The sequence below is a fragment of the Pseudophryne corroboree genome, chromosome 3 (genome assembly GCF_028390025.1).
Source record: "Pseudophryne corroboree isolate aPseCor3 chromosome 3, aPseCor3.hap2, whole genome shotgun sequence".
Classification (NCBI taxonomy): Eukaryota; Metazoa; Chordata; class Amphibia; order Anura; family Myobatrachidae; genus Pseudophryne; species Pseudophryne corroboree.
The window spans coordinates 518554643-518568653 of NC_086446.1; the positions used below are offsets into that span (position 1 = coordinate 518554643).

Here is a 14011-nt window from a genome sequence, read left to right on the forward strand (position 1 = left end):
GTTTCTTAGACTGAGTCTGGTAGGAGGGGCATGGAGGGGGGAGCCAGCGCACACTATCAAATTCTTAAAGTGCCCAAGGCTCCTAGTGGATCCGTCTATATCCCATGGTACTATATGGATTCACAGTATCCTCTACGGACTACGAGAAAAGGATTTACCGGTAATTAATTCAAATCCATTTTTCCTATAGTCACTGTCAGTGTGTGGCATAGTGTGCTCAGAGGTGCTATTACCTGCACACACCAGCATCGGAGGAGCAGAACTATGGGCTCTCAGCACACTCCCTGTTTCTTTCTGTGCAGTAGGGTGCTGCTTCCTCTGACTCACCCGTCACATACTCCTCTATGCGATCCATTGGGAAGGTGACATTCATCCTGAGCTTTCTGACAGGCCAGCAGGTTTCATGCTAATACATCTTTCTGTTTGGAGCCATTTATATTGCCCTTTTTCCTGGCTAGAGTCCCGCTGAAAAAAAATCATCACCAGATATATATTTTAGAATTTAAAAATGCAACCTTGTGCTCAACAGACCATAAGACATTCTCCCACATGGTTTAGGGTGAATGTATTTTTGTGCAATATACTTGTCCTCTCATCTACTGGGGAGGGAAGTTCCTATACTGGCTATGACTTTTCTGTGCCACACTTTCACCACTCATTGATGATTGCCCATTCATAGTTTTTCATGGTACATGTAATGTTTTGTACATGTAATGTTTTTGAAATTATTTATATCCCCCTGGTACCTTACAATAATAAGATCCCATAGATATTTTTAAAGATGTCCCATTGGATCCACCCAAGAAACTTACCTGCAAGGGAGTCCTACCGGAGCAGTTGATCTATGCTTGGGGTTCATCACAATCACATTGCTGGCAGGTGTCTGTCAATTACTTTTGAACCAGACTTTGTACGTGGTTTGTTAAAGCTGAAAGCAGCTGTAGCCCACTACAAAAGGGTGTACACACTTCTGCATCCAGGGTATTGCAGGTTTAATATTTCCTTATTTTCCTAATATAAAGTCTATTTGCTTTTCTTCTCAAATTATGCTGCTTTCAAGGGCACATTAAAAGTGGAAGACCATTTGACATGTTTTTCTTAATTTCAGAATTTACACTGCAAAACCTGCTATTTCAGTTAGGCCATATGTAGGCTTTTTGTAAATCCTCTGTACTTTAAATGATTATTTTATCCTTTTAATAGCACCAACATGTTCTGTCTACAGCACTTTACAGCACACTTTACGTGGTCACTCCCACAGTGTAGCCTACAGAATGACCCTACGACTGGCACACTAACATACACCATGGCCATAAGTCAGCTGTAGTGAGATGGCGATGAACCTCTCCATATTGTGGGAGGAAAGTCGTTCTCTGCTAGGCAACCCACATGAAGGGTGGCTTCTACATACTCCACCCCTATAGCACCATGTGCCAGACATGCTATGTAATACACAGTAAGCCGATTTATGAGATGTGCGTACTTGTGAAGTGATCCATTTCTGCAGATGCAGTGTTCTGTTGGAAGCTGGACTGTACAGGTTTTTGTATGTGGGCAAAGTGGTTAGTTCTTGCTGGTCATTATGGGACTTTGAGTTAATTATAGCAAATGCATTTTTACAGCATTTTTTGTGATCAGTTCCCTTTACACAGCTTCTTTCAGGAGTTTCAGGTTTACCTGTGTCTCCACAGGCTACGATGAGCACTCGCCCCCAGCGCATTTTGGATGCTTCATCTCTCACACAGTCTGCTCCCGCAAGTCCTACTAATAAGGGGATGCATATCCAGCAAGTGGGGTGAGAATCTCTCAGAACCTATTATTGTTGTACCACAGTTCGTTGATAATTCTTGCAGTAGTCTGCTGGAACCTAATGTATGGGTGTAATAAAGGCATTTAACATGTTTACCTAAACCCTAACCCTGACATGGAACATGCCTTATCTATAGTGAAGTTTTGCTAAGATATAAGTTGAAGTTTTTGATTGTAAGAGATAGTAATAGTATGTCATTACAGTGTGGTGGAATCCTTTATTCTTTGCATCAGATTTTCTGCCTGCAGTATTATATAATAGCACTTCCACTTAGGAAGAATTTGTATTTGGGGTTCCTGATTCCTTAGGTTTAGTACAATGTGACAAGAATGACCTTTAATTTCTCATATGTCCTAGAGAATGCTGGGGTCACCATTAGAACCATGGGGTATAGACGGGATCCGCAGGAGACATGGGCACTTTAAGACTTTCAAAAGGGGTGTGCACTGGCTCCTCCCTCTAAGCCTCTCCTCCAGACTCCAGTTTTAGAATTGTGCCCAGTGAGACTGGACGCACTACAGGGGAGCTCTACTGAGTTTCTATGAAAAATACTTATTTTAGGTTTTTTATGTTCAGGGAGGCTGCTGGCAACAGTCTCCCTGCTTTGTGGGACTTAGGGGAGAGAAGTATGACCAACTTCTAGTGAGTTCAATGGCTCTGCTTCTGGCTACAGGACACCATTAGCTCCTGAGGGTGCTGATCACTGGGTACGCCTAGATGCTCACTCCCACAGCCTGCCGTCACCCCCTTACAGAGCCAGAAGTCAGAAGACAGGTGAGTAGACAGAAGAAAAGAAGACTTCAGTGACTGCATTTTCTGAGGTACCGCGCAGCAAACGGACGCTGCGCGCCAGGCTCCCACATACACACAGCACTACAGGGTGCAGGGCGCGGAGGGGGCGCCCTGGGCAGCTTAAAATCCTCAGCGGACACTGGCAAAAGGGGACATTAGTGCCAAGGCACTGTCCTAACCCCCCGCCAGTATAATCATATTGGAAAAGAAGCGGGACAGAAGCGCCCCATTAAGGGGGCGGAGCTTCGTCCTCACAGCTCACTCGGCGCCATTTCCTCTCCACAGGCTGCAGAGACGCTGGTCCTTCCTTCACACTGACAAGTATCAGGGTGCAAAACGGAGGGGGGGGGGCACTGGCTAATTTGGTGCAATATACTTTATATTAAAAGCGCTGCAGGTCTGGGTCATTTATTAGGCGCTTCAGAACCGCTGATTGAGCGCTGGGGTGTGAGCTGGCAAATTCCCTCTGTCTCTCTCTGACAGGCTTTACTGTGGGTCTGTCCCCTATAAGCCCGGTGTGTCTGTGGTTGTTTATTACACGTGTGTCGGCATGTCTGAGACTGAGTGCTCTTCACAGGAGGAGGCTGTATTAGAGACACAAAAGGCGGTGGGGGTGACCATGTCGGCACCGCCGACTCCTGATTGGGTAAATGTGTTGAATGCTAATGTGGCTCGTATTAGTAAGAGATTAGACAAGTCTGAGTCTCAGACCCAGGCATGGAAGAAATCTGTGGAGGATATGTTATTACAAGTCCAGGTCCCCTCGGGGTCACAGAAACGTACGTTTGCCCAGTTAGCAGACACTGATACCGACACGGACACTGATTCCAGTCCACTGATTCTATAGCGATTCCAGATTAGATCCAAAATTGGCAAAGAGCATTCAGTACATGATTGTGGCCGTTAAAGAGGTATTGCATGTGACTGAGGACCCTTCTGTTCCAGATAAAAGGGTCTGTATGTATAAGGAGAAGAAACCTGAGATAGAGTGTTCCGTTCATGAGAGAGAGGAAACGTTATTTGAAAAAGTCTGTGAAAGCCCTGACAGAAAGTTTCATATTCCCAAAAGAATTTCGGTGGCTTATCCATTTCCCTCTGGGGATAGGGAAAAGTGTGAGTCACCCCCCATTGTAGACAAGGCCCTATCGCGGTTGTCTAAAAAGGTGGCTCTACCGTCACCTGGCACGGCAGCCCTTAAGGACCCTGCGGATCATAAGCAGGAATCTACGTTAAAATCCATTTATACGACCACAGGTACACTACTCAACCGGTCATTGCCTCTGCGTGGGTGAGTAGTGCTATTGAAAAATGGGCAGATAACTTGTCATCTGATATAGATACCCTACATAGGGATAGCATCCTCTTAACGCTGGGTTATATCAAGGATGCTGCAGCTTACCTAAAGGAAACTGCGAGGGATATTGGTCTTTTGGGATCAAAGGCCAATGCCATGGTAGTCTCAGCTAGGCGAGCATTATGGATTCATCAATGGAATGCTGATGCTGACTCTAAGAAAAATATGGAATCCCTGCCATATAAAGGTGGTGTCTTGTTTGGTGACAGCCTCGCTGATTTGGTATCTACGGCTACCGCGGGTAAGTCATCATTTTTGCCTTATGTGGCTTCGTAACAAAAGAAAACACACCACTATCAAATGCAGCCCTTTCGGCCAAATAAGTACAAGAAAGGGCGAGGTTCTTCCTTCCTTGCTACTAGAGGAAGGGGAAGAGGTAAAAGATCACCAGCCGTGGCGGGTTCCCAGGAGCAGAAGTCCTCCCCGACTTCTGCCAAATCCAGCGCATGACGCTGGGGCTCTCGTGCGAGAGTCTGCACCGGTGGGGGCGCGTCTCAAACTTTTCAGTCAGTTCTGGGTTCGTCGGGCCTAGACCCGTGGGCTTTTACAAATAGTGTCCCAAGGGTATTTACTGGAGTTCAATATGTTCCCCCTCACCGATTTTTCAAATCGGCCTTACCAGTTTCTCCTCCGGAAAGGGAGGTAGTATGCGAGGCTATACAAAAGTTGTGTCAGAATCAAGTTATTATCCTGGTTTCCCCGTCACAACAGGGAGAAGGCTTTTATTCCAGCTTTTTCGTGGTCCCGAAGCCGGACGGCTCGGTTAGACCAATCCTAAACCTGAAATCCCTAAATTTTTACCTGAAGAAATTCAAATTTCAAGATGCAATCTCTCAGGGCGGTGATCTCCAGTCTGGAGGAAGGAGATTTCATGTTTTCAGTAGACATAAAGGATGCCTACTTACATGTTCCTATTTTTTCTCCGCATCAAGCTTACCTGAGATTTGCAATCCGGGATTGTCATTACCAATGTCAGACGTGCCGTTTGGTCTATCCACGGCTCCGAGGATTTTCACCAAGGTGATGGCGGAAATGATGGTTCTCCTTCGTAAGCAAGGAATCACAATTATCCCGTACTTGGATGATCTCCTGATAAAGGCGAGATCCAGGGACCAGTTGGTGCAAAACATTGCACTCTCCCTGACAGTTCTTCAACAACATGGTTGGCTCCTAAACTTGCCAAAAATCACAGTTGATTCCGACGCCGCGGTTGTCGTTTTTGGGAATGATACTGGACACGGAACTACAGAGAGTTTTTCTTCCAGTGGAAAAGGCTCTGGAACTCCAGAGTCTGGTCAAACAAATTCTGAAACCAGCAAGAGTGTCAATCCAGCAATGCACTCGGTTGCTGGGGAAGATGGTTGCGGCCCACGAGGCCATTCCGTTTGGCAGATTGCATGCCAGAGTGTTTCAGTGGGATCTGTTGGACAAGTGGTCCGGATGCCACCTGCACATGCACCGAAGGATAATCCTGTTTTCCAGGACCAGAATCTCACTCCTGTGATGGCTGCACAGCTCTCACCTCCTAGAGGGGCGCAGGTTCGGGATCCAGGACTGGATCCTAGTAACCACGGATGCAAGTCTCCAAGGCTGGGATGCAGTCACACAGGGGGAAAACTTCCAAGGAAGATGGTCAAGCCAGGAAACTTGTCTCCACATAAACGTTCTGGAGTTAAGGGCCATTTACAACGGCCTTCTACAAGCGGAACATCTTCTTCGCAATCGGCCCGTACTGATCCAGTCGGACAATGTAACAGTAGTAGCGTACAAAAACCGCCAGGGCGGAGCAAAAAGCAGAGCGCCAATGGCAGAAGCCACAAAGTTTCTCCGCTGGGCGGAAAAGCATACAAGCGCTCTGTCAGCGATCTTCATTCTAGGAGTGGACAACTGGGAAGCAGACTTCCTCAGCAGACACGATCTCCATCCAGGAGAGTGGGGCCTCCATCAAGAGGTCTTCACAGAAGTGACAAGTCATTGGGGAATTCCTCAAATAGACATGATGGCATCTCGTCTCAACAAGAAGCTTCAGAGATATTGTTCCAGGTCAAGGGACCCTCAAGCAATAGCAGTGGATGCACTGGTGACACCATAGGTGTTTCAGTCGGTGTATGTGTTCCCTCCACTTCCTCTCATTCCAAAAGTTCTAAAGATCATAAGAAGAACAAAGATTCAAGGGATCCTCATTGTCCCAGACTGGCCAAGGAGGGCTTGGTATCCAGATCTTCAGGAATTACTCATAGGAGATCCCTGGCCTCTTCCTCTACGTGAGGACCTGTTACAGCAGGGGCCGTGCGTGTATCAAGACTTGCCGCGGCTACGTTTGACGGCATGGCGGTTGAACACCAAATCCTAGCCCGAAAGGGTATTCCCAGTGAAGTCATTCCCACACTTCTTCAGGCCAGGAAAGGAGTAACGTCTAAACATTACCACCGTATTTGGAGAAAATATGTTTCTTGGTGTGAATCCAAGAAGGCTCCTACGGAAGAATTTCAGCTAGGACGTTTTCTCCATTTTCTACAAGCAGGTGTGGATGCGGGCCTAAAGTTGGGCTCAATTAAGGTACAGATTTCAGCCTTATCGGTTTTCTTTCAAAAACAATTGGCCTCCCTTCCAGAAGTTCAGACTTTCGTGAAAGGTGTGTTGCACATCCAACCTCCATTTGTGCCCCCAGTGGCACCATGGGATCTTAACGTGGTGTTGCAGTTCCTTCAATCACATTGGTTTGAACCTTTACAGAAGGTGGAGTTAAAATTCATCACTTGGACAGTGGTCATTCTGTTGGCCCTGGCATCCGCAAGGCGGGTGTCTGAGTTAGCGGCCTTGTCTCACAAGAGCCCTTATTTGATCTTCCATGAAGATAGAGCAGAGTTGAGGACTCGTCAGCAATTTCTGCCGAAGGTGGTTTCATCTTTCCACATGAACTATCCTATTGTGGTGCCAGTGGCTACTGACGCCTTAGTTGAGTCAAAGTCTCTGTATGTGGTCAGAGCTTTAAAAGTTTATGTCGCCAGAACGGCTCAGGTTAGGAAAACCGAGGCTCTTTTTCTCCTGTATGCTCCCAACAAGATTGGGTGTCCTGCTTCCAAACAGACCATTGCACGCCGGATATGTAACACAATTCAGCATGCTCATTCCACGGCTGGATTGCCGTTACCGAAATCGGTGAAAGCCCATTCTACTAGAAAGGTGGGTTCGTCCTGGTCGGCTGCCAGGGGGGTCTCGGCATTGCAACTTTGCCGAGCAGCTACTTGGTCGGGTTCAAACACTTTTGCAAAGTTTTACAAGTTTGATATCCTGGCCGATCATGACCTCAAGTTTGGTCAATCGGTGCTGCAGAGTCATCTGCACTCTCCCGCCCGTTCTAAAGCTTTGGTATAACCCCATGGTTCTAATGGTGACCACAGCATCCTCTAGGACGTATGAGAAAATAGGATTTTAATACCTACCGGTTAATCCTTTTCTCTTAGTCTGTAGAGGATGCTGGGCGCCCGTCCCAGTGCATACTGTATCTGCAGTTATTAGTTGTGGTTACACTCATGTGGTGTTACGTTTATAGTCAGCCTGTTGTGAAATCGTTCATGCCATTGGCTTGCATTATGTTGAATGCCACGTTGTGCGGCATGCTTGAGGTGTGAGCTGGTATGAATATCACCTTAGTTTAACAATAAATCCTTTCCTCGAAATATGCCCATCTCCCTGGGCACAGTTCCTATAACTGGAGTCTGGAGGAGGGGCATAGAGGGCCAGTGCACACCCCTTTTGAAAGTCTTAAAGGGCCCATGTCTCCTGCGGATCCCGTCTATACCCCATGGTTCTAATGGTGACCCCAGCATCCTCTACGGCAGTGTTTCCCAACTACAGTCCTCAAGGCACGCTAACAGTCCTGATTTTAGTGATATCCAGGCTTGAACACAGGTGACTTAATTAGTACCTCAGTTATTTTGATTTAACCATCTGTGCTGAAGCCTGGATATCACTAAAACCTGCACTGTTGGTGTGCCTTGAGGACCGCGGTTGGGAATGCCTGCTCTACGGACTAAGAGAAAAGGATTTACCGGTAGGTATTAAAATCCTATTTTTCCAAACACCTTTTCAGGGGATCACCTCCCACTCCCAGCGCCAGCAGTTCCAGTCTTACCAATGATGTGACCAAACCAGCTGTCAGTAGGGAGCTGCCTTCTGCTCGGCCAGCCAATGTGGGGGGGAACATTGGTGTACAGTATACTCCCCATTCCCATCAGTTCCCTCGTACCCGCAAGATGTTTGATAAAGGTCCAGACCAGGTAATGCATCTCAGGTGCAACAAGATATACTTTGCACTATTAACATAAATAGCAATGTATTTTGCAAGCTTTTACAGGTGTGAGATGGCTAAATAAAGGCTGAGTTTTGCTTACACAAACAGCATTAGACAGACTGCAGCATAAAATGATATATATAGAACAGTTACATACCCACCGGTTTTGAGAACGCGGTGCAGAGCTGCTCAGCACGAATTCACACACAGTGCGTCTTCCCCACTTACTCATATCTTCACACTCCACTCTGACAACTCCCTGGCCTCTCTAAAGCTGCCCGCTCCTCATGAATATTTTATTTAATGTGAGCTGCCCGCTCTGTAAATGTTCACGTTGCATGCACACTTTGTATTGGCCCTGGCCTATTTTGCTGACGAACAGCATATGTGTATTAGCATAATGATTCATGTTTTGTTCACATTCACAGCGAAGATCACACAGACTAAAACTGTCCATCTGATCACTTCTTGATTGTGCTTATCAGGGTCATTGTAGAGGGGTGTAGAATGGATTCAGTTAAGCCTTCATAACTGGCGTCTCACCTGTAGAGTTTCCCTGCCATTATATCACTGAACCTGTTCACATTACAGCTTGCAAGCAGGACGTTTAGGAGCCAATTCAATCCTAACCGATGTGCAGCTACGCACATTGCCCAAAGGGATCCTGTCTGGATCCTGGCAGTCGAAATACAAAATGCTAGAAAGCAGGCCTTATAAAAGGCCAACTTGGAAAACCAAATGCAAAGTTCATCACATACAAAGCGGTGACAACTACATCCCCATACGGAGCATGTAGAATCATGGCTGCCAGCTGTAACCAATTGCCAGGGACAGTGTCAGGTATTAAAAGATTTGTGCCTGTCTTTCAACAATGGTCACCTACGAAATAAAACTGATGTTTCTCTGCATGTTAGATGCTGTAGGCCTTATAAGTTAAGACGCATGGTAGAATAGAGCTTAAAATAAAATATAAAAAATTCTATAAACATTACATGCTGAGAATTACAATGTACGAAGGTCAGCGGACACACATACTGCCTATACATGATCACAAAAGACAACTTAGAGGCATTGAAACATTAACTAAGAGTCCTGGAAACAACTGAAAACTGTTTGTAATTATGCAGTGACCCTGGCAGGTAATTCACTGAATAGGCACAATCTGAGATGCCAGGCATTAGTTACCACTCATAATGGCGGCACATTGCAACAGCAATATTGCTGATTTTGCCTTGAACCCCCATAGAGGTATGCAGGGTAATGAGTAATTCTGGGCAGGTTGGGTTCAATATGCCAGCACTCGGGATGCCGGCAGTCAAAATCCCAACTGCAGCATCACGATTTTGAGAATCCCGCCAGTGGCAAGGTAAGTATAATTACCTTCCCCCAATACTCCCCTAACCTTAAGCCTCCGTTTGCACAGCCTAAACATAACCCTCCCCACTGGTGCCTACACCTAAGCCCCCCTTACGTTATAATGTAATTGGCAACAGTTTCTGCTTATAGCAGTGGCAGAGGGCCTAATTCAGACCTGATCGCAGCAGGAAAAATCTTTTTCTAATGGGCAAAACCATGTGCACTGCAGGTGGGGCAGATATAACATGTGCAGAGAGAGTTAGATTTGGGTGAGTTATTTTGTAATACTGGCTGCTTTATTTTTACACTGCAATTTAGAGTTCAGAACACACTCCGCCCAAATCTGCTGCAATCAGGTCTGAATTAGGCCCATAGTACTGCAACATCACAAGGGCAACTCTCGTAGGAAAGCACAATGCCACTGACTGTGAGAAGTGCTGTTGTCTTTCCAATACAGTATTGATATGAACATATATTGAGTATGAACAATATGACTATTGATATGCGGAACAAACTATCGTCCAATTCCCCCTAAATGATACAAAGTTCAGACATTCAACTTTTATGTATTTTTGGTATGTTTTCCTTTTTTTTTTTTTTCTTTTATTCTGTTTTAGTAAACATTTTATTTGAATGCAACCCTTCTAAGATGACAGCAGTAATTGGTACAGATTGTCTTTTGATGTGTCACTTTATTTTCAACCACTAACATAAATTCCCCCACCACCCCCTTCCCGCCCCAGACGGCAGATGATGGAGATGATGCTATTGCCCATAAAGGGTTCATATCTGGGTCACTGCAGACTGGATTTGGTGACTGGAGTGCCAAGTACTTTGCTCAACCGGTTATGAAGGTAAATGTAAAGCACAATATTACTGGTTTGTATTGCCTGCTGAACTTTACTGAGTAACATTTTCTGCTACCACCTGTAGTGTGACACATCTCATCATGAGACTGCTACTGAGAGGACTGTGATGTTACATTTATAAAGTATTAGAGTTTGCTTATTGTCATACTATGTATTGGCACATTGCATCAGTAGGGCCCTAAGTAGCCTTTAAAATCAACAGGGGTCCATTGGTGTGCTGTGAGCCTAATGGAGGCTAAATGGTAGTTGAAATTTTTAAAAATGTCTTAAAATGGGTATAGCTCACCAGGATAATTGTGTGACTTGTTTTGTTTGTGTTTTTCTGGTTTGTTTTGCATTTAAATGTTGGTAGAAATTTCAACATATACACTTTTTTTTATAAACAAATCAATTTCACTGTAAATACTGTAGGCTTCCTTAAGGTGTGTACACACAGTAAGATTTTTTTCTTACGATTTTGACTATATAGTCAAAATCGTAAGGAAAGTTAGTGCAGATCGCAAGGTGAAAGTCACCTTGCGATACCGATGCGTGGTCCCGTGTGGTCGGTATCGCAAGCCTAAATAGACTGTGCAGGCAAGTCAATTTTGACTATCTTGTGTAAAAGATAGTCAAAATTGACAAAGCCATTATCGCAAGCACACTCATTATGTGCTTGCGATACCGACCTAGTCCCTGTCGCATAGTGAGAATCAGGCATAGCACGAATCTCACCATGTGCGTGCACCTTAAGACTAGTCCCAACACGTTGGGATATTTGTATCAATTTTTGAGATTTTCTTGTTTTAAATTCTATTTCTTATTGCTGCTTTTCATTATCTCTGTCCTGGAACAGAGCATTTCATTACATGTTGTTCTGGCCAAGATATCACTGTACTTACTAGATTTTCCTACTGTGGGGGGAATTCAATTGTGTCTGATAATTTTTAGCGAGAAAAAAATGGCTTTATCGTGATTTTTTTTTGGTCTTTTTTTTTTTTCTTCTTCAGGCAATTCAAATAAAGCCTGTTTATTCCTGCAAAAACAGAAAATTCTATTTTTGCACGAAAACACATGGAATCCGGGATAAGTTCCTGTTTACGGGATCGCGCCCGTGAAAACAAACATCACTTATCAGGGATTTTTTTTTAGGGACCTCAGTATGTCCCAACAAAAAAACTGTCCAGTAAGTGGCGGCATCGGGGCTAAATGTATAGCCCCCCAGGGGATCAATTAGCCATGGTAAATTACTGTGGCTGATTGTTCACATGGCTTTATGGATGCACATAAATAGAAACCTCTCCGGTCGGTCGGGTCTGTTGCTATAGTGAGAACAAGCGTTGGTAAACACAGACCATCTCTAAAGAGAGAAACTTTACAGAGCTTGTTAAATAGCCAATATCGAGCCTCTATAACTAAGGAATGTGGAGTTCTTTATTTTAAAATTAGTTACTTTCTCATACGTCCTAGAGGATGCTGGGGTCCACTTCAGTACCATGGGGTATAGACGGTTCCGCAGGAGCCATGGGCACTTTAAGACTTTTTTAGAGTGTGAACTGGCTCCTCCCTCTATTACCCTCCTCCAGACCTCAGTTTAGAAAATGTGCCCAGGCAGACTGGATGCACTCCAGGGGAGCTCTACTGAGTTTCTCTGAAAGACTGTTAGGTTTTTTATTTTCAGGGAGGACTGCTGGCAACTTAGGGTGCAGAAGTAGGAACCAGCTTCCTGAATAGTTTCATGGCTCTGCTTCTGGCTGACAGGACACCATTAGCTCCTGAAGGGTACTGAACACTAGCTGCGGCTATGCGCTCACTCCCACAGCCCGCCGTCACCCCCCTTACAGAGCCAGAAGTCAGAAGACAGGTGAGCGTACAGAAGAGGATTTTCAGTCATCGTGATGGCTAAAAGGTACCACGCAACAGGCGGGAACGCTGCGCGCCATGCTACCCATCAACACAGGCACTGCAGGGCGCGGGGGGGGGCGCCTTGGGCAGCATGAACCTACTCAGAACTGGCTAACAAGGGGACATAAGATGCTGAGGCACAGTCTGAGGGCAAACTCGCCATTACGGGGGCGGGGTTTCCTCCTCAGTCAGCCAGCACACTGCTCAGCGCCATTTTTTCTCCAAGCAAGCCGCAGAAAAGAACGCTGGTCCTCCTCCACTTCTGAACCAAGTATCAGGGTGCAAAACGGGGGGGCACAGTATAAATTGGTGCTGTATGGTAAATTTGTCATTATAAAAGCGCTACAGGTCTGGGCATTTTGTGTTACACAGGGATTATATCACTAGCGCTGAGTTGTGAACTGGCAAATCCTTTCTGTGTCCTTCTGACAGATTTTACTGTGGGTCTGTCCCCTATAAGTCCCGGAGTGTCTGTGGTGTGGTTGTGCACGTGTGTGACATGTCTGAGGCAGGGAGCTCTTCCCCCGAGGGAGCAATTTTAGGGACACAGAGTTGTAATGTGGTGGCGCTGCCGGCACACAACGGGCCTGAATGGGTGACAGAATTACGTGATAGTGTGAATCATATCAGTAAGAGATTGGATAAGTCTGAGTCTCAAGCAGAAAACTGGAGAAAATCAGTGAAAGATGTGATTTTTCATAGTTCTGCCTTTTCATCCACAGGGGACCCCTCTGGGTCACAAAAGAGGCCATTTGCACAAATAGTACAAACTGATACCGACATGGACTCTGATTCCTGTGTCGACACTAGTGATTCCAGGGGAATAGATCCTAAATTGGCAAAAAGCATTCGATACATGATTGTTGCTATAAAGGAGGTCTTAGAAGTTACGGAAGCCCCTCCTTTACCTAAGGAGAAGGCTTATTTTTATAAGGAAAAGAAAATTAATGTAACTTTCCCTCCTTCTCACGAGCTAAATACTCTCTTTGAGGGAGTTTGGGCAAACCCTGAAAAGAAATTTCAGATTCCCAAAAGAATTCAGGTTGCTTATCCTTTCCCGGCAGAGGACAGGAAAAGGTGGGAGTCACCGCCCGTTTTAGACAGTGCCCTGTCACATTTAACCAAAAAGGTGATTCTCCCTGCGCCTGGGACGGCTTCACTAAAGGAGCCGGCAGACCGCAAGTTGGAGACTACGTTAAAATCTATTTATGTGGCCAATGGTACGCTACTCAGGCCCACCATTGCTTGTGCGTGGGTGATTAGTGCTATCGAAAAATGGTCAGACAACTTGTCTTCTGAAATTGACACGATAGATAGAGACGAGATACTCCTAACGTTAGGTCATATCAAAGACGCTGCTGCATACATGCTAGAAGCCATGAAAGATATTGGGCTCTTGGGTTCAAAAGCCGCTACCATGGCAGTCTCAGCTTGGAGGGCGTTGTGGATTTGCCAATGGAATGCTGACGCAGAATCCAAAAGAAACCTGGAGGCTCTCCCATATAAAGGTGAGGCCTTGTTTGGAGATGGGCTGGATGCTTTAGTCTCTGCAGCTACCGCTGGTAAGTCGACATTTTTGTCCTTATGCTACTGCGCCGGCGAAAAAGACACATCACTCTCAGATGCAGTCCTTTCGGCCCAACAGATAC

At 45.6% G+C, this 14011-nt stretch overlaps 1 protein-coding gene across 4 annotated transcripts in view; it reads left to right on the forward strand.

Moving 5' to 3' along the window:
- Positions 1–14011, forward strand: part of RPTOR (regulatory associated protein of MTOR complex 1) — a 704097-nt gene that overhangs the window by 655844 nt on the left and 34242 nt on the right. For 2 of the 4 annotated variants that reach the window (XM_063961080.1, XM_063961083.1), the window contains exons 22-24: positions 1653–1795; positions 8053–8239; positions 10353–10463. In XM_063961080.1, the coding sequence (XP_063817150.1) occupies positions 1653–1795; positions 8053–8239; positions 10353–10463 (441 nt within the window). The remainder of the gene's footprint in view (positions 1–1652; positions 1796–8052; positions 8240–10352; positions 10464–14011) is intronic. The other 2 variants (XM_063961081.1, XM_063961084.1) reach the window with 1 other exon arrangement.